General features: G+C 32.4%; 3 protein-coding genes across 4 annotated transcripts; all 3 read right to left on the bottom strand.

Moving 5' to 3' along the window:
- Positions 1–2,107: 2,107 nt before the first annotated feature.
- Positions 2,108–3,283, bottom strand: LOC107947057 (uncharacterized). Its single transcript, XM_041107469.1, has 2 exons — positions 3,122–3,283; positions 2,108–2,964 (listed from the first exon to the last, which is right to left on the bottom strand). Exon 2 carries the CDS (start codon positions 2,917–2,919, stop codon positions 2,242–2,244), a length of 678 nt encoding a protein of 225 aa, XP_040963403.1. The 5' UTR covers positions 2,920–2,964; positions 3,122–3,283; the 3' UTR covers positions 2,108–2,241.
- Positions 3,284–6,787: 3,504 nt separating this feature from the next.
- On the bottom strand, positions 6,788–7,438 carry LOC107944676 (late embryogenesis abundant protein At1g64065). Its single transcript, XM_016878498.2, has one exon. It carries the CDS (start codon positions 7,436–7,438, stop codon positions 6,788–6,790), a length of 651 nt encoding a protein of 216 aa, XP_016733987.2.
- A 3,256-nt stretch (positions 7,439–10,694) lies between these two features.
- On the bottom strand, positions 10,695–18,125 carry LOC107947059 (respiratory burst oxidase homolog protein A). Of its 2 annotated transcripts, XM_016881607.2 has the most exons (14): positions 17,346–18,125; positions 17,080–17,239; positions 16,817–16,865; positions 16,151–16,264; positions 14,531–14,953; positions 13,440–13,826; positions 13,226–13,321; positions 12,840–12,955; positions 12,555–12,722; positions 12,290–12,449; positions 12,004–12,204; positions 11,768–11,896; positions 11,495–11,573; positions 10,695–11,402 (listed from the first exon to the last, which is right to left on the bottom strand). In XM_016881607.2, the coding sequence occupies exons 1-14, from the start codon at positions 17,938–17,940 to the stop codon at positions 11,293–11,295; spliced, it is 2,787 nt and encodes a 928-aa protein (XP_016737096.2). In that variant the 5' UTR covers positions 17,941–18,125; the 3' UTR covers positions 10,695–11,292. The 2 variants fall into 2 exon arrangements, 1 of the variants encoding a protein (XP_016737096.2); XR_005921951.1 differs by lacking the exons at positions 10,695–11,402; positions 11,495–11,573; positions 11,768–11,896 and having other exon boundaries at positions 12,290–12,454; positions 17,346–18,124.
- Positions 18,126–21,079: the final 2,954 nt, after the last annotated feature.

The following is a 21,079-nucleotide window of genomic DNA, read 5'->3' as shown; positions in this document are numbered from 1 at the left end:
ACTTCGAAAAGGATGAAAAAAGATTCGATTTGGGAGACTCCGGTCACCATACGCGGCGGCGCTAGGCGGAGAATCGCCGGAGGCCTGGTTCGGCCGATGACCAGCGCCGGGCCTGAAAGAACGAGAGAGAGACTCTCTCTCAGCTTTTTTTTTAAAAAATGAATCTGATTTGTTTTTAGTTTTTTTCTATTATTTATATTCAAAATGAAACGACGCCGTTTTAGCAAAGGGGATCCGCGCGTCGACCCGACCCGACCCGAAGGATCCGCGTGTTTTTAATTTTTGGGCTATTTACGTGCGCAGTCCCTCTAACTTGTGGCGTGTTTCAATTTGGTCCTATTTCGCTATTTCTTTGTTTTTAATTTGACCACAAATTTTTATTTCTGTTTCATTTTAGTCCCCTGAAGCGCCGCGTTTTGAGATTTTGGTCTATTTTCCATTTTGGTCCCTCTCCTTTCCGTGCGTGTTGCAATTTAGTCTTTTTAGTCCTTTTTTATTTCGAATCTACCCAGTATTTTTTTATTTTACTTCGATTTAGTCCTCTTTTTAGTACTTTTGCTATTATTATTATTATTATTATTATTATTATTATTATCATCTTTACTATTATTAGTATTGGTATTATTGTTGTTTCTTTTATATCTCCATTCATATTTACTTATGTATCTTTAAATATATATATGTCTTATTATTATCATATAAGTGCTTGTATATATACATGTACATATTTTACATAAAATTTGTTTAATATATATACGTATACTCATATTTCTTTTTTATATATATCTATATACATATACATATTTTAGTTTTTATAAATATATATTTATATGTATGTATTTATATATTTTTGTATATCTTAATTTGCATAGACATATACATACATATTTTCAATATATTTTAAACATATATATATAAATTAACGTATTTATTTGTATACGTATGCATATTTTCATTATTCTTAAACTTTAATTTGTACATACATTTTTATGCGCCTACTTTATATATGCATTTCATTATTTTCATATTCCATAATTTTATACACCTATATATATATACATATTTTATATATATGCATATTTTTCTTCTTTATATTTTAAAATATACTTTATATCTATATTGTAATTTATGAATACACACAGATTTTATTTTTTGTCTATACATATATATATATATCCTTTTACATTTTAATTATATTCACTATTTATTTATTTCACTTTCATTATTATTTTGAACGAATGTTTAATTTATTTGTTTATATACATTGTTATTTATATGATTGTAGGTTTGACTTTTATTTATTTTATATTGTTGCTATTGCTCGTATCATTTTTACACTTCTGTATTCATTATGATTTTGTCATGTATAACAATGTAATTTGCTTTTCACATTTTTTACTACGACTTCATGTTTTTATTTCACTCGATAATAAAATTTGTTTAAAAAATGATATTTTGTGTTTAGATTCGAGAGGATCGTACCCTAACTTACTGGGTTTCGATTTCCACAATAAATCTAAACACACTAATCTTTTCAAACTCAAGTTTTGAAACGATCTCGGGAATTAAGAAAAGATCGTGTCCCAACTTACTGGGCATGATCCCTTTCCTAAACCCGAGATAATAAAATATCTTTTAAATAAGTAAAATTCTGGCATTCATTCACGTATTGGGAATTTGAGACATTGTATTCTAACTTACTGGATATGATTCTCTTTCTCGAATAATGTGAAATATGCCCATTTTCCTAAAATTTTCAACATTTTAATACAAGGATCGTATTTTTTTAATTCTTCTAAGTTTTCAATTTTCGACATTAAGACATTAAGTAATCAACTAAGGTACCAATTTTGGGCGTATCGAGGGTGCTAATCCTTCCTCGTGCGTAACCGACTCCCGAACCCGTTTTCTGAATTTCGCGGACCAAACTTGTTGTTTTAATAAAATCAAACCGTTTATTAAAAATAACCGCTTTTCGAGGTGATCTAATCACACCTTATAAAAAGGATTGGTGGCGACTCCTGTTTCATTTTTTTCAAAACCCAAGTCGACCCCGTTTTTATCCAAAAAAATGGTGTCAACAAAGAGATTGTTGAAGGAGTAAGAATTCAACAACAAAAACTACACTACTTCTAACTCTTTACATGTACGTTTCATATTAAAAACAACAAACTAATCCAAGTGCTCTCTGCATACCTAACCACAACTTCAACAAATAATTATCATCATCATAAATGAACTTTAGAAATCCAGTTCTGGCTTGCACTTCTCTCCATGAAAGCCATTGCTGGGGAATCTAACAGTCATGGAACAACTGAATTTCACCACAACGTGCTTTTTAACGAGGTTCATAATATTAACCCGGCCCGAAATTCTGGTATGACTGCTTACATTCAATCTCTTAGCAACCATTAAATCAGTGATAAAGCCGGGAACAACTACGAATTTCACAGGATCTATTTCCACCGTCACATTCCTCCGCAGCGTACGCCTGGGCTTAATCTTCTCTTGGAAATGGACGCCCTCGCCCACCACCCTGCCACCGTAGTAAATCGTCGTCGAGCCATTATCGAATTTGAAAGTTGCCGCGTTGGGGTTCTTCACCGAAACATCAACTAAAAGTGTCAAGTTCACATGAGTCTTTAAACTTTCGTTTGTTGAAATATCCAGGCTCTGTATCGTTAGAGAATTCAACCTGATCAATGGGTCCCCGATTCGAAACACGGTGAAAGACAGGACTAAAACTACGACGGCTAGGATTAAAAAAAGAGCGGCGATGCAGCCACAGCACTGGATATATCTCCTCTTTCTCAGCTGCATTTCCATAGACAAAGCTTCATCGTCGTCGCTGCTGCTGCTGCTGCGAACTCCTCCTAAGGTGACGGAGGCAAAGGGCTTGACCTGCTCTCGCTCAGCCATTGCCTAGGATTTAGAATCTGTGACTTCGATGCTTGGCAATGGCAACTAGCATGTATATAAATACTTGGGAAATGGGGTTAGATTCTTATACATGGTCTACAGCATTTGTGAGGAAAATAAGCATGATTGAGATTGCTGAAACGCGTTAGCAAGCTTCTAAGGTCTCGAGTCTAGACTACTGTAGTGTTTAAGAAATTCTAACCTGAATAGCGCATCAAATACGATGACCTTTGTTTTTCTTCTTCCTTGAAACAATATATGGAATAAAATCAGTCAATTTAAGAAATTCCTTTGAGTAAAAAATTAGGAAATTTCCTCCTCCTCCTTCTTCTTCTTCATTTTTTTAAAAAAATATCTCTTTTTATTTCATATTAGTTGTTTTGTCTTCCAAGATTAACCATATGCATGACATGGGTTCAAAGAATATAATCCATTGAATTTTGTGTCCAAGGGTTTTGGGGTAATAGGAAAGGAGCGATACTTAATAATTTATATTGTAAATATATATATATGGATATTTATAAAATTAACTATCATTTTAGATGTGAATGAAACACCATAGCAAGGTTCTCTATTGAATAAATTGATAAATTAGTTTCTTTACATTAAATTAGTATTTATACATAAGGTATAATAATAAATTTAGCCTTCAATCTTTACACATTTATTCAATTTGACTCGTATTTTTTTATTGGATGTAAATTATAAATTTTTGTAACTAAAATGGCTAAAGGGTCAAAAAAAAGCCTTAGTAACAAATTTTAAAAAAATCAATTAAACCCTTTTAAATTTATGAAAATATCATAATAATTATAACAAAAATTCATAAAAAATTTAAAATTATAATCTTCTATTAAAAAATAACAATACTGATCCAACAAAAAAAATAGGATCAATTTTTTTATTTTACCTTCTTTACAGAATAAACTCTAAAATAGTGTTGGCTAAAATATTGGTTAGACAAGAAAAGGAAAACAAAATCACAATCTAAAAAATATGGTGCGACCTTTCAAATGTTAAGGAAAAGGAATTGGTGGGTCTAAAGTCTAAACACACGGACTTAACATTATAGAAGAAGCTAAGTCTATGGAATTTTCTTTATATCCCAACTCATGGGGCACCAAGGAATTATGTATTCTTAGCTTGAAAAAGGGGCAACAACGACCCCAAATGGGCCGTTGCTAAGTTCGCCGAAGTTTCGTGTGTATCCCTGGTCTAAAGAGACCATAAAGCAAAATATAAAGCCCTTTGAGAGAAACTTCTTATATTACAACCGGGTAAATTATTAAAATAGTCATTTTTATTTAACTCAGATTACATTTTAGTTATTTATGTTTGAAATATTATGTTTTAGTCACTTACGTTAATGTGTTGTAACATTTTAGGCATTGAGAGCCGTTAATTTCCGTTAATGGTGTAACGGTAAACTTATGTGACACGTTAAATCATCATTTTAAACAAAAATTTTAGGTTAAATTATACAATTGGTCCCCACATATTTTTTGTTTTGAGCAATTTAATTTTTTTTCTTTTATGTTCTTTTAACTTTCCTTTTTTTTTACTTTATTTTTCATTCTCTTTTGCTTCTTCCTTTGTTTTCCTTCATTCTCCATCTCTTTTAATATAGTTTTTCTATATTTTCCATTTGTTAAAACTAAAGGGGGAAGAAGAAAAGGAAAAGAAAAAAAATTAAATTGTTCAAAAAACTAAAAGTGTAGGGACTAATTTTAACAAATGAAAAACATAGAAAAACTAAATTAAAAGAGATGGAAAAAAGAAGAGAATGGAAAAACAAAGGGAGAAAAGAAGAGAATGGAAAAAAAACGTTAAAAGAACATAAAAGAAAAAAAATTAAATTGCTCTAAACGAAAAAAATATGGAGATTGATTGTATAATTTAACCTAAAATTTTTGTTTGAAATGATGATTTAACGTGCCACATCGTAATTAACAGTTCAGTGAATAAAATGCTACAACACATTAATGTAAGTGACTAAAACGTAACATTTCAAACATAAATGACTAAAATGTAACTTGAGGTAAACAAAAGTGACTATTTGGTAGTTTACCCAATACAACTTCTATCTCAAAGTTTACTCCCGTTATTGCAAAGTTACATTCAAATCTTATTTTATTCGTTTTATCCAAACAATAATAGGGATGAGAAATATAAATAATAGGATTTGAACTTGTGTTATTTAGGTGTGTAACGAGATCTCTATTTTTTTTTTTAAATATGAAGATTATTTCTTATCAAGATTTGTACGTACCTCTTTAAATAACTGTCATATTAAAAATTTATAGGTAACTACATCCAAATATCTATGTTTTAATCACTTCAAAAAGTTATAAATAATTAATTAAAACATTAACTTACTATTATTTTAAAAACTATACTGAAAATTTAAACCCAAGTTTTCTCTCTAAATCCACACTTCTCTCCCTAAGTCCAAAAAGGCCAAAAATCAACTATCTACAACGTAACACAAGAAGCCGCTATATATCAAGGATTAACACTGTTGGAAGATAGTTTGAGCAACTTAAGTTGCACGGCAAATAAATTGGCCACTATTTGCACGCCAACAAGGCTAGTTGAACTCACACAATAAGCACATACTACAACAGAAATTGACCTTATCTTTGTTATCTTGTCTGTTTTGGCTTTTTCTCTCGGTTTAGTCTAAATTAATTGTAACTTTATAAATATAAAAGTTTTACTTTCCCTTTTTTAAAGAAAAATATTATTCAAACAGAATTCAGTGAATAATATTTAGATAATTTAAACAAAAATAAATTATATTCTCATCGAGAGAATATGGACTACACAATTGGCCGATTTATGAGCAAAACGAAAAAAAAAACACACACACACACAAACTAATCACACAACATTCGAGTTTCCTCAATAATTTGATCATAAATGGATAAATCTAAATTACTGTTGTTGAGTTTATTAACAATAATTAAACAATCCAACTCTTGTATCAAAAGATGAAGTTAACATATACACGTTTAAGCTTAGCTCACTTCCCACAACTTGTCTTGAATCAATTAAAACCACAAACAAACTTCAATTTGTGATTTAATTATTTCCAACATGATATACAATTTGACATCAAGTTATGAGAATTTAATGCTGAAAGCAGCCTAAATGGAAGAAGAAGCAGGTAAGTGTTCACAAAATAATAGAAAAAAATGGGGTCGTGGGGCTCAACTCGTTTCATTCAACAGCGACGGGCGGGGCTAAGGGCTGTGGCCCAAGCATTTACTTTCAAAGTCATTGACCGATGAAGTTATAGCAAGTTGACTGACTTCTTAAGACACAAGGACTCACACGCCTTGCCGTCTCTGGCCAATATGTGAAACCAGAATCAGTAATTAACACTGTTAATTAAATTACTAATAGGTCTATATCTGTATCTAGTCCCTGTACTTTTTGGGCTTTTCAAATTTAGTCTCTTTGATGAATATGTGTTCAATTAGACTTTAATTTTTAGATCAAACCTTTGAAAAAATTTATAGGAAACCTATTAACAGACTTAGCAATTGAACTTCAATTTTCAAAAATAGACAAGTAGAGGGACTAAATTTCAAGAAAGGAAACTGTAGAGACTGAATTTCAAAAAAATTGAAAAGTATAGGGACCGGGAACACAATTAAACCTTACTAATATCATCAAAAGAATGAAGTGAAATTTACACAAACTAGTAATAAAAAAATGTTCTCAATTCGTCTTCCATATACATTGGAATCTCTAATTAAACATATTGATCTTATAAGCTTTATCCCTTTAATGAAAGGGTAGTATAAAACTCTGCCAAAAAGAAAACCAAAATTAAGATCAATTCACCCCCCGTAATACCATATGATCAGTCGCATGTTAAATCATGTACGGAACTCCCCGTCAAATTAAGTTTCATGAAGCAAGTCATCTCAGGGTGCCTTCTTCTCTTCATTATGTTCATAATATTCAATTTCCCACTCAATTTCACATGGCTGCTCAGCTCTAAAATCCCAGAACTTATATTACCGCTTAATCTCGTGGTATTCGGTACCCGAACCGAGCTCACATCAAACGAAACATTCAACCTCTCGGTTTTCCTAGCTTGAGCTCTCCCGGTAGGTATCTTGAACTCTCCAACGACTACCAAACCACACGAAACACTCCCGGTCGTGTTGTCGAACCGGAAGTCTCCAAAATTGGTGTTCTCAACAGCGATCTGCGTTATAAGTGTGAAGTTGAAGGACGGAGACGTCGAGTTAGTTACGTACTTGAGATTTCTAACCTGGACCAATCGGAACTTGAAACCAGGTGTTCTAGGACGTAAAAGGATACTTCCGAATGTCAAAAGAATGGTTCCTAGGACGACCGTGATGGTGAGAACGTAAACGAGACATTTACTGCTTTTTTCTTCTCGGCGTAAAGATTTGGGTTTAATTCCCCCGAACTCCATGTCGCTTCTTGGATAATCTTGAACAGGTGCAAGTGGCTTGGCCTGGGGATCTTCTTGTTGTTGCATATTGTTTTTCTAGAAGAAAAAAAGGGGTGAGAATCTTTAGGATTTCTTTAAAAAAAAATCAAGAATGGAAGATATAGGCTTGGATTTTTGCTTTTTGTAAGTTTTGGTACGAGTTATAAGCATGGGGACAATGTATTTATATATGAAATCCAGGTTTAGGGTTTCTCGAACGACCCGCGTTGAATGAGCATTCAAGTGTATTGAGTATTTACCTTTTTACTTAGTGGGTCAGAATTAACGCCGGCCGACAAAATTCTTCTGCCCCTAATGTGTCTCACCTATAGTTGTATAACACGTGTTCCACTTAACCTCGTTAAACCCCATTTCCGTTAATTATTTTTGCGGAGAATAGCACTATTTTTTTATAGAATTATTTAAGTTTTGGTTAAAATGTGCCAGTTTTTTAAGATTGACTTTTTTTTTCATGAAATTTAGAGTTAAAATGTTTTTTTTAATTCAAGCTAATTACAATACTTTTAATTATATAGTCATAAATTGAATTTTTTATTTTAAAAATGTGACATTAATAATTTAATAAAAAAATCAATAGGTTAACATTTATATTGAAATTTGAAGTCTGGAAAGTATTTATGAAATAGAAGTATAAAAATTAATTTCCTAATTTTTAAAAAGTACGAGGACTTATGATATATTTTAACTTTCATTTTTTTTTTACAAATAGCATTCATAAAAAACAATAAATATTTGTTTGAAAAGTTTCTTCAAGAATGTTTGAATCAGATTGAACCGTGTTAGAGTTGTGAGACTCAAATTCTAAGAGATTACTTGTAAGTTAAGTTAAACAAAATTTATTTTTTTTAGAAGATTTAGTATTTATTAGTATAATAATATTTAGCATTTATTAGCATAGTTTATTTGACTTACTAATTTAACCTATAAATAGGTTTTTTTACAATTTTAGAAAATACGCCTATTAGAGATTAGAACTCATAACACATTTAGAGAATTTTGTGTTTACGTTTTGAGGGTTCTTTTTTTCGGATTTTTTGGGGTTTAGTTTTTTATCTCCATTTTTTGTACTTTTCGTTCTTTTGCCATTATAGTAAAATTGTCTTTACCCGTGATTTTTTTTATCCTCTTTGGAGGAATTTTTCCACGTTAAATTTGTGTGTTCAATTTCTCAATTTATTTCGCTATTTTTTGTTACTTGTTGCTTAATTGGGTCAATCCTAACAGACCTTCTGGTCAGACCGATTGAATTGAAAATCAATAGGATATTAGTTCACAGAGTAACTTTGAATCAGTTAGTTTGGAAATCAATACGAACTAGTTAAATCAACTAAAAATTCGATTGGATCAAGATATTTGAACTGAACTAAAGCGGTCGATTAGATTAGTTAGATCAAAAACCAACCAATATAACATTTTAGAAAATAACTTTAAACTGATTCGACCAAAAATCGGTACAAATTAATTAAATCAACTAAAAAAAACCTGAATATGGGATAAATTTCTTCCGCCCCACGTGGTCCCCTCTGCTGATGCCCCACTCATAATTTTTACATACGATTACTATTTAACCCTATATTACAAGCATTCCTTTAGTTCCATTTTCACGGTTATATGCCCTTAACATCTCACGAAGATGTGGTTAAGTATTGGTAATTAAACCTTTTTGTTGAGAAAGGCTAAGAGTAGTTTTCGATTGAATGGATTGTAATTTTTTTTTATATAAAAAATGATTTGGAATGAGTTAATTTTATATCCAAAATAACCAAAATTAAATTAAGTATAGTTTTTTTAAAAATATTTTTTTTCTTTTAATTATTGTTAATTAATTTAAATTTACAATAATTTATTATATTTATTTTAAAGTATTATTTATAGTAATTAATAATTTTATAATAAACTTAAATCGGTTTATTTGACTTTGATCTAATTTTATTCTAAAATTAAGAAATTGAACATTATCAATTTTGACAATCAAACTGAAAATCATGAGTAAAATATATATAAATAACTTGAATCTAAAATGATCTAACTCAAAATAATTTATGTATTAAATTTAACCTGAATGGCTAAAAATGAACCTAAACTTCAAAACATCCAACTCTCAAACAATAACTCAAAATGACTCAAATTCAAAGTAATTTAAATTTTTTTTTAAAAATACTTACATGGAAACTATGTAGTTAAAAAAAATTTGTAATTAACTTGAATTTAATAAAAAAATTAAGAATTTTTGAAATATGGAAAATAGAGAAATTAAATTTTGTGAAATAAAAATACAAAGATTAAAATTTTAAGTTTCAAAAAAATACAAAGAAATTTATTTTTAATCCCGACAAGCAGGGGAATTAAATTCTTAGACGTAAAAGCTGAATGAGCTTAGGGAGTTGATGTTGTTTTTCCTACATTGTTTAAGGCGGAGTAAATGTTTTAATTAGTCGTATCATCCGTCATGATAATCTACTAAGGGACTGGAGGACAGAGGGAAGTTTCTTGCGATCTCAAGCACCCATTTGTTGAACATTTGTACCAAAACCTAAAACAAACAAGAAAAAGGACTGCATTTTTTATAAGTTCGTTTGTTGAAAACTTTTGTATTGTCAAAACGTGTCCGTTGCTATTGAAAAGCCTCCTTTATGGCATACATTTTAAGTTTCCTAGACGTAGATAACAAAATTTTAAGGAGATTATGTTTTATTTTACAAAGTTATTTAATAGAAATAAAATTGGGTATAAATTATATATATATATATTATTGTAGTTTTGAATCTAACAGGGAAGAGTACCCATAACACTTTGCAACCTTTGAAAGCACCTTTTTACGAGTCATATGTAATTTACATTTAAGAACCTAATTGAATCTTTATTGTTGCAAGTTTTGGCATTAAGGGAATATTGTTGTAAGCCCAAATTAACCCACACGCAAACTGATTTCATGTTTGCAGTGCACTGTCACATAAAATAAAAAAGTCTTAGGCATTTGATCACAAATTTATTACAAGGGTTACATTTTTCAAACAACAATAATATAACTATGTAAGCTTGGTATATATTTAAATAATATGCACGAGATATTAATTATTTTTAACCTTATAGACATTTAAATTTTTATTATCAAATATCAAATATATATATATAATACCCATTGTTAAAATTATAAATCAAGAACCTAAAACTTTCTTTTTGGTTTATTTATTCAAAATAATAAGTGAAGAACCAAATTTATGATAAGTATAAAATGGATGAAGTATTATAACACGGGCGTGAAATAAGTAATTAACCGGCCTTAATATCAAATCCTCTCTTGGACTATATTATTTAAGATAAAGATGAACATCATAAAACTAGCAACAAGTTAATTAAGTTACAGAACAGTTTGTTGTGAACATAATTTACACACAATCTCTGATCATTATTGAAAGCAAAGGTAATGAATAATAATAAGGAACAGCAGCTTCAAATCTTCAATCCGCATTCAGCAGCATCGAGATGCTAGAAGGTTTCTTTACATGAAAATTTGGAAATATAGGGAAAAAAGAGAGAGGCAAAAAACCCATCCAGTTTGTGCTTTTCAAAGTTGGTCTTGAATGGGCTAGGCCTGCCCTACCTCTCAACTCTCATTTCTCTTGCTCGCCGGACCATTGATTTTAATTTCCCAAAAACCATGATGGCCTCTTCCGTCACTTTTGTGGGTATTCAACGATAGGGATAGAGACCTAAATGCCTTTTTTCCTTTCATATCTCCTTTTTCTATTCTAAGGCTGTACGGTGGCTCCTGTCTTCTGGGCCTATTATTGCAAAATTCTTATTTCTCTAGGTAAAGAAAGGAGTTAGGGCCCTGGATGGTAAGAATGCTATTTCCTCCCCTTGTATACTCCTCAGAATTAGAAATGCTCTTTGTGGAATTCAAATTTAGTGGAACCTTTTTGGTTTAACTCGTAGCAGAGTTTGCTGAGCTCTTTAGCCAAAACCGGTGCCCCGCAATAAAAGACCCCTGCTCCCCAAAGCACAATACAACAGTATTAGAAATACACAGAAGATTGCCATTTTCATTTCCTTACATTGGGGGTAGAGGGGGTCACTTACCTATCCTTGCGTTGCAATGCTTGGAACTTAGTTTAGACAGAACGTTCTTCCATTTGGGCCTTGCAAAATGGGTCCGCACCTGATAATGTCAAAAGAGGAACTGTGATTGCGTTTCAAAAGAAAATTTTAGCCGGACTGTTGCTAATGCATGGGATGGATGCTACCCATGATCTACAATTCTGCATAGGGAATTGTTGTCTCTTCACAATGAATTGAGTTTTAAAGACAATCATATGCTGAGAGAATGAAAATGACACAAAAAATCGATCCTACCCTGGTGCCCGAAACGATGTCAACTCCATTCTTGGCATGATTTAGTGCTTGGACCATTGTAATGAGAGCTGAGCGTGCATCGCCTTCCTCGTACACGCTTGTCAAATAGTTGTGCATTTCAATCACACCCTACATTGTTCAAAGGGACAAGTTAGTAACAAGCCAGGGTATTCTTTCCGAGTGTCATCTTAACAATGTATTCTAAGAAATTACAAATGAAAGATTAGTTCTTTTACCCTTTGATCAAGTTCTGCAACTTCGTTCATGACCCCTTTGAACCAATCAAAAGAACCTTGCTCTCTGGTTACCCAATAAAAGTAAGCATTGGTGGTCTTAAGAGTTTTCTTTCGTTTCGATGGAACTCTGTTTGGAGTGGTTGATTCATTGCTGCTCGCAACACTTACGTCTGATGCCTTACTGGTATCTGAGACTGAATCCTGAAAATGAGAAAAATAATCTTTGTGAATGTTATAACCAAAGAACAAGAAAAACCGACTCATTAGCTCAGCACGAGTTACTTACTGCTTGCTCCTCCATTTTGACAATGTTGTTCAACAGATCTTTTAAAATGCTGATGAATGGTGTTGCACCGATTCCAAGACCCACAAGCAACAGAACATCATACTTACTATAGTCTTGTGCCGGTGCACCATACGGTCCATCAATTAAGAGCTTTGGCAAACTGTTCTTCGGACAACAACATCATCGATCATAAACTTACTCAGTATTCCTAATGATTCTAAAAAGGATAATGTTGAATATATTAATAGAAGCCAAATAGATATACCTTTTTTTAGTTGCCTCATCTGCCCTGAGAAGCCCACTTTTCCCCGCTACAGGAGGTTCACAAACCTCAGAGAATAGTCGTTTGAGTGCTTGGGTCCAGTCACCTAGCTGACGAATATGTACACTAAGGTAGTCATCACCAGGAGCGGAGGTGATTGAAAATGGATGCCTGGTTACCAAAAAGAAATGCTCATGAGTGAAGGGAAAAATGCAAAAAGCAAAATATACACCCCTGCCAGCCGAAACCATCCTAAAACATTATATATGCTTTAAATTTTTTACCTACCATTCAAATGGAGAGACAGCAGGGCACTGGACAAACATGTACTGTCCACTCTTGTACCGAAACTGTGGCGGCTTAGACATTTGTAATGTAAGAACACCTCCTGGATAAATTGCAACCTATATAGTGAGAATGCAAAGTTACAAGACGATCATCAATCAAAATATACAGTAGCCTGATTCGGACCTAAATTCAGGGTTCATGGAAAAAGGATCACAGATAAGCTAATTTAGTAAATTGAACAGCCTCAAATCCTTGAGATTGTGCTTCCAAGTTAATTGGTCTCATAAATGTTTCTTCATTTTATTCAATACCCTTTTTCTTTGAGCAGATTCTAATTAATTATGGAACTTGTTTACACTAAATCATACTTGACAGAGTATGCGTACCTTCAAAAGCCGGACAGTAGAGAAACCGGAACGAAAAAATCTTAGGATCCTTTCTCCAGCATAAAGCAAAACTGGAACAGCTAGGTACATCCAAGTCTGCAACAAGGAATTCGATTGCCTTAAGGCTAAAACTACAGTTACAGTTAATTAAAATAAAATAAAATAAAATCCTGATGTCTGCAATAACTTGAGAAAAGAAGATTTAAATATATACCGTCCTCCGATACCATATGTGCACGAGATAAAGGAATTCTCCATGGATGATGAGCAAGACGTAGACAATGACAAACAGGTGATGCGAGTACCAGAAGGCATTGAAGCCAGTGATTCTATCAAAAGGCTTGGGTAGCTTAATCAGGTTCCGCCGAAACCATCTTGTTGCTAGTGTAAATGCAATTGCCATGAAGATAACCATTAGAACTCCAGTCACTCCTTCAGTTCCTTTTACTAGGTCTATGTACGTTGGTTTAGGACTTCCAAAGTCGTTCTTTAGAAACTTTTTATATTTATAATTAGAAGAGCTGATAAGCCTCGGGAAATCACAGGCAATATGGTTACCAACATGGAGAATGACTCCAATTGAAATCGCTGCAGCTATTGTCTGCATAAATTCAATGAGATGAGGAGAGCGTAAACAATGATCTAATTGGATGGGAATCGACAACTTTCAAGCTTCAATGTTATTATGCAACGCATCAGATTTGCTTTTCATTGTGGGCTAATTTGCAAATGTTTGAATTGTGAACTCAAGAGCATGGTTAATGCCTTTGCAAACCAACACCATTAAAATCTTGATTGTCCACCATTATACCATTATAATCTTGATAGAATTTAGTGTTACTTGCTTTAGACTTCAGTTAAAACTATACGATCTAGTTGGCCTAAGTATACGTATCTGGGAAATATACTCTAACTACAAGCCTTCTGTTCTAAAATTTGAGAAACATTTTTTTCTTCTTGTGTATGTCAATGCTTTGGTCACGGCCAAAAAAGTATCAAAACTACAATGTTATAATTTCATGTATGATATTCTAGTGTCTTCAATATTTAAAAAAAAAAAACCTGTTTATATGTCAACTTTTGCTGCGTGACCCCTCCCCCCTTTTCCCTAACGTCACAGTCTTAAGTTCACATTTCACAAGCGACAATATCGAAGACCTATTATTGCCTTTGATGGCTTAAATCAACCCATCATATTGACTTCTATCATCACAGTTACCAGGGACCCAGACGATAAACGTGAAAGAGAAGCAAAAGATTGTATTACTAGAGAGAAAGAAAGGAATTGGTATTCAGTTTACATACCTTGTGAAAGTTGATATTATCGTCAAAAGGTACGAAGAGACCCAGCTTTGTGGACCTGAGCCAAGTAATGGTGTTTCTGCACACTGGCATGAGGATAAGAGCCATGTTAAACTTCAGGGTCTCAGCTGCTCCCTTGGCTGTGAGGAGGCAATAACCCATAACTTTAAAAGCACTCTTCTGTTTGTATTGAAAGAACTTCCAAGTAAAGAGTCCTATCATAACCATAATCCAGAGTGACACGACCCATATCCTCTTCCAATTTTCTTCTAAATAGTACACAAGTTTAGTGCTTATTCTTCTGATTCTGCCCTTTTTTCTTAATCCTTGTAAGTTTTGGCTCAGAGCTTGGCTTGTGTAGCTTAGGGCTTGACTGTAGCTTAGATACGTGTCCTTTTGCAAGAGAAGTGTCTCCAGTTGCCATAGCTGCACCATTTTCATCGTTCATCATCATCCACCAACTCATGAAAGTTACGGCAAATAAAAAAAAATATTAAATGATGAGGAAAATATTTAGTCCTGAAAAAGGACAATGTTATCTTGACCCAGTCAACTCGTCGCACTATCAGTGATGCAGAATGGATGACGCGTGCATGCGTGAATGAGTGAAGAGAACGCGTTTTGGAGAGGGGAATAACTAGAAAGCAAAGCTCACATGGGAACCCAAGTACCCAACTGTGTCAGGTCCGCATTTAGCAGGACCTTCGAGTTCAAAACGGTCAATCATGGGTTGGAGTTGGTCAGGAGTCAGGACCCCTTCAATCTATGACCAGATACCATTGCTCAATACTTTGAACCACTACTTTGGCAAGTAAAACAAAAGAAAAACCGATTTGCAAAGATAAGAAATAAGGAAAAAGATAATCAAATTCAAGGCAGATGCTATTGCCCGGATAGTGACCTGCCAAGTTGATTTTGGTCTTACCATACAGCCTTAATTACTATATAGAGATGAAGCAATTAAAGAAAAATATATATACAAGCACACCAATTAAATGAGGGAACTATTCAGCAGATAATCATGCAAATATAATTTGCTAGTTGATTAAAATGGAAAATTAATATACAAAGCTAGAATAGTACTCTATTTATTACGGGAAGGGACCTATTCAGCCTTTCTTTTTTCTTCCCATCGAGTTCAAGCTACATGTAAGGAAGCACTAAAAACTGGTTCAACGACCTCAAATGTAATTACTGTTTACCAACATAGAGATAATTTGAGCTGTCTATCGTAAAAGCTCGTTATTCTTGCTTTGATCATTCTTCTTTCGTCACGGTTGCACATTACCAGAACCGGATTTGTTGGAATGATCATTTTTCGCCGAACAATAGACTTTGGAAGAAAGAAGCCCAATTTAATATTTTCAGTTATTCCTTTATAATATTCAAGTCAATGCTACTCCATTGGTCATCTTACTAAAACTAATTTATAAGCTTGGTGAAAATGAAATCTTACTGCAAATAATAATTTCCTCGATTTGATTTATTAAAAATTCTAAAACACCCCTTGTCTTGATTTGTTACCCTTTAATATTAAATAAAATTAAGAGAATAAGAAATTCATGCAAAACAAAGCAAAAAAAGGATTTGATTATGGAAGTTTCATATAAATAATGGACCCACCTCAATATATCCAAGTCTTTCAGGGTCCAATTCTTCCATGGTCAAAGCTGCATATTCTTCCGCTTGCTCTTTCAATCTTGACAGCTTGTTTGCTGAAGCACTTAGCATGATAATCTGTACAAACCAAAAGGAAAATAAATTTTGTAATTACGAATTAAAGGTAACTATATATTGACCAAAATGCCCCCACCAACCCCCCCCCCCACCCAAAAAAAAAAGTAAAATGATATGAAAAGAAAATTCGGAAAAAAGGCCAAACCCCTGAACAATGAATATCGAATAACCAATCTAATTATAGACAAGATGCTTGTAAAGTGATTTACGTCATACACCAAAAAAAGATTGAAACTGTTGTTTTTTCTTTATTTCTTTAATTTGATTATTTATTATCGGAGTAGTTAGTGTAAGAGTTTCTTGTGATTCAAGGTCATATTATACCTGCCTTACGTTGATTATAATAAACCAAAATGACACCCTGTAAACAAGTGCTCATAATCAATCACTCTATACATTAAACTATTTCCTTCTGACGATGAAAGGGCGGCCTTCCAATTTTCTTTTTGAAGAAAAAAATTTATCAGAAGGGGCAGTGTTATTAAAAATTAGTTTTAAGTGGATGCCTAATCCAATTTTATTAAAAATTGGAATAATGACAATAATAATTACCTCTTTTACTTCGGCCTCAGTGATTCTACCATCTTCGTTCTTATCCACCCTGAAAAATGGGGCAAACATCATTAATTTAAGATTAGAAAGGAAATTCACATATAATTGCGAAAAAGGACGATTTTAACTAAATTTTATTTTCATTAATTACAAGTTTCCAGAGAGTGAAATTTAAGATTCATTAATTTTAAAATGAAATAACTGAAAAAAAAATCGTAATTAATTAATTTCTACTTGTTATAGAATAGTTTAATAATGCGTACATGTCGAAGAAGATCTGGAGGCGAGAATCAAAACTTTGATCGGTGATTTGAGACCAATATTCATAAAGTTCATCTTTGCTGATTTTTTCAACTTTTAATCTCCTTCGTCTACTCAATGCATCGAACATCTCCAACGCAAATTCCTTCGAATCCTTCATTCCTTAAAGAACAGTACACGATTAATAAAAACAGTTAGAAGATAGATTCAAACCGAAGCGCTTAAAACAATGGATTTGGGAGGAAAATGCGATGATGAAATGGATAACCTATGCATTGTGCAAAATCGGAGCGAAAGAGATATCCGTCTTTGGCGAGTTTGTTGAATTTGTTTTCAACTTCTTCCCATGCATTGGCTTTATTGTTACTTATAAACCTTAATCCACGAAGTGCTTTATGAGCGCCGGAACGAGTCCGGTCGAGTTGAGCTCGCTGCTTTCTTAGAGCTCGAGCGGCTAAAGCCGAGTCGAATCCATTTACAGTCTGAGATGCGTGTCCGTTGCCCCATGAGAACTTGCGTAATTCGGCTTTCAACTCTTGTGAGAACTGCCTGGCTTTGGCCACTGCTTCGGCTTTCAGTTCTTGTGAAAACTGCCGCAATCTATTGGATGAGCTCCTCGTCGTCGGTGATCGTGAAGCGGATACCGAAGTATCGGAGCCTTCATCGACGTTGATAACGGTGGCTGGCTCGACGCTTCGGAGGATGATGGTATCATCGTCTTGGAGATCAAGAGTGACCTCGACGAACTCCTCGGCGGAGTTGTACTCAGCCCCCGGCGAAGTTGTTGCACTGAGAATGGTATTGGCGGGGATGGTGTCTGAGGCCCACCGCCTCTCGTGCGTCGGCCATGAACCGTCTCCCATTGAGCCAACAACTCCTAGTTATACATGGTTACAGTTAAATTTATAGGAAAGAGAAGTTAAATTAATGTTTAGTTTATTCAAGAAAGTGGATTAAAAAGAAAGAAAGAGAAAAGCTGAATATAAAGGTAGGCAAAGGAAACGCGGATGGAATCTGAAGGAAAAGACAAGAGAACGCGGAGAGCAGCACCACAAGAAAAAATAAATAAAATGAATAAAAAGAACAATATCGCGGGACTAAAGGGAAGAAAGAGACCTGTACATATTGGATTTCATACGAAAGAATTAGGTTAAAATACACTTTTAGTCCTTGTACTTGTATATAATTTGAGATTTAGTTCTTAACTTTAAAAGTTACTCAATCCTCCTAATTTTTTAATTTAAAAATCTTAGTTCAATTATTGTTGTTGTTGATAGCCACTGTCAAAATTTGGTAACTTATTATGTTTGTTTTTTGTCAATCATATGTCAGCTTATATAAAAATAACCTAATCGTAATTCTAAGTTTACAATATTTGACAAAAAATATTTATAGTTTTAATTACTAGACTGAAAGTTTTAAATTAAAAAAACTAGAAGGATTTCATTTTTAATTTTTTAAATACAAAGACTAAATCTCTTTTTTTTAAATCAAAGTATGTATGATTACTTGATGAATTGTAATATCATCATAATGGTTTTTAATTTGTATATAGTATTATTTTTTATTGTTTTAATAATTGGATGGGTGATCTAATCAGTCAAATCATCAATTTTCAGTTCGATGGATTCAATTGTCAGTCTAACAATAATTTAAAATTCATAAAATTATAAAATCACCTCAATCATCATTTTTTGTCCCGATTTTTTGGTATTTTACCAATTTTAAGTGGTTTGCTCATATGTGGGTTCAAGGCTTATGTCTTGGTTTATATACTAATCAGTTTTAGGTCCAACTGATCGATCTGTTCCCGTTTAAATAACATTGATTTTTATATTAAAATAGGTGATATTAAAAGTTATCTATCAAAAAATGATTTTATGTAGGGTTATCTCGACATCTATATATCGAGTTTAGTTAAATATATTGTGGCATTAAGATATTCGTGTCCCATTGAAATCAAGGTAATTATTATAGAATGATTAAATCACCTTGACACTAGTAGGTGTTGATTTATTTGTAAAAAATTTAAAAACATAAATTGTTATTAATTTGAAGGGGAAAGAAAATTTTAAATTAACCTTGTTACCTATGTATGTCTAGTACTCTTAAAAACCATATCAGAACCCTAACCTTTGAACTTATAAATAACTTATACTAATAGTTAGTTTTTCACTGGAAACTCAAAACATTTTTCTTCTACATTCTTTCATATCCTACACACTTAAGATTTTCTAAATTCGAATTTTGAAGCATATCATAATGGTTGTCCCCTTATTGAGATTAAAAGAATGATATGTTGCTCAAAATGTAGCAACAATAAAGTATTCTCTATTGACTCTATGTTGTGGTAATATGAGAATAATTTTGCTCAATCTCTTCCATAGTTGCATGTGATGAAGGGGCAGGAGCAAGAAGTTGCTTCACCCAAGTGCATTTCACCCAATTCTTGTTGATGCCACTAATAGTGTGACCCTCAACAACTAATAACATCGTGCTCTACGTTGATGCCACTAGTTCTGGTTATCACCGACACATCAATTGAAAGGTTGGTTATAAAAGTGACATCCTCCAATAATATAGTTATTTCCTAGCATAAAAAAGGAAATGTAAGCGTTTTCGACCTCCATCTTTTTAACAAGGTGGAAGTAATTGTTTCAAAAGTTACTATTGTAGATATCACATACAAACCAACACCCTTCAAGCAGCATTTGATATATCCATCTAACTCCGAAAAGTTTAAATTATGTCGAGCACAAACAACTTGATTTCTTTACTCTTTGAAACATCACAAAAATATTTAACTTTACAAAATCTTAAAAATATTTTTGTAAATATAAAAAATTAAAATTTTTGAGTTAAAAATTTACTATATTAACGAGATGGTTTGCTACGTGTTCTTCTTGAAACCTTAAATCAACCATTTCCCCCCGTAAAAGATAGAAAAACTAACAATTTTTTTGGCAAAGCTAGAGAATTTGATATTAAGTGAAATAAAAGAGAAAAGATGAGGACCTTGACACGACAACACCCATAAGTATCGTGTTCCTTTTATTAAATAAATTGATTGGCCAACTAACCAAAAAAAAGATCCTCGAATCAAAGTAAATTTCCTTAAATTCAATACCCATGGGTATTGAGGTCCTACATATTATACTTTGCAATATCTTTTTTCCTAAAATACAAGGTACATATTGTGGGGTGATTAGGCCATGCTCTAAACTCGATACACATAAGTATTGAAAAGCCCTAAAAAACATTTTATGAAAAATAATTTTTAAAATACATATTTTGATAATTAATCTCAATTTTTACTATATTCAAATGAAAAATTAGCACTTTAATATTATTTTTACTATATTCAAATAAAAAATTAGCACTTTAATATTAATTTTACTATATTCAAATAAAAAATTACCACTTTAATATTATTTTGAATTTAGGGTAATTTTTAAAATACATATTTTGAAATTAATCTCAAATTTTAAAATACATAGTTTTTCTATTTTATGCACATACTAATAATTTTATTTTTCTGACATTATAGTTTTACATCCTACAATGAAATTAACAACTGACAGACAAAATAACCGTTAAAAGTATATCAAACGCCAATGCTACAATTAGCAAATTAGATGAAAAAGAATCAATGAAATTTACCCGTTCGTGAGATAGCAAGAAAATCAATAACATCTTTTTCTTTTTTTTCAACTAATGTTTTTACGATTTTTTAAATAATTTTTATATAAATATTTTACAAAACATTTATTTTTTTTGTAATTTAAAAAACTACGTCTAGACTTTATCCATTTGTCTAGATTTATTTTGGACTTTATTCTAATTTTTTTATGATTTTTTATATTATTTTAAATTTTTTATTGACATGATAGTGTTACGCATAGACTTGATCATGGGTTGGACCACCTGCTTAAAAAGTGAGAGGGTTTGTGTAAGATTTGTTTAGCCTGGGGTAAGATTTTTAGCCTATGCCTGGCCCGATTT

The sequence above is a fragment of the Gossypium hirsutum genome, chromosome D12, assembly GCF_007990345.1.
Source record: "Gossypium hirsutum isolate 1008001.06 chromosome D12, Gossypium_hirsutum_v2.1, whole genome shotgun sequence".
NCBI lineage: Eukaryota > Viridiplantae > Streptophyta > Magnoliopsida > Malvales > Malvaceae > Gossypium > Gossypium hirsutum.
This window is presented reverse-complemented; position numbering and strand designations above follow the sequence as displayed.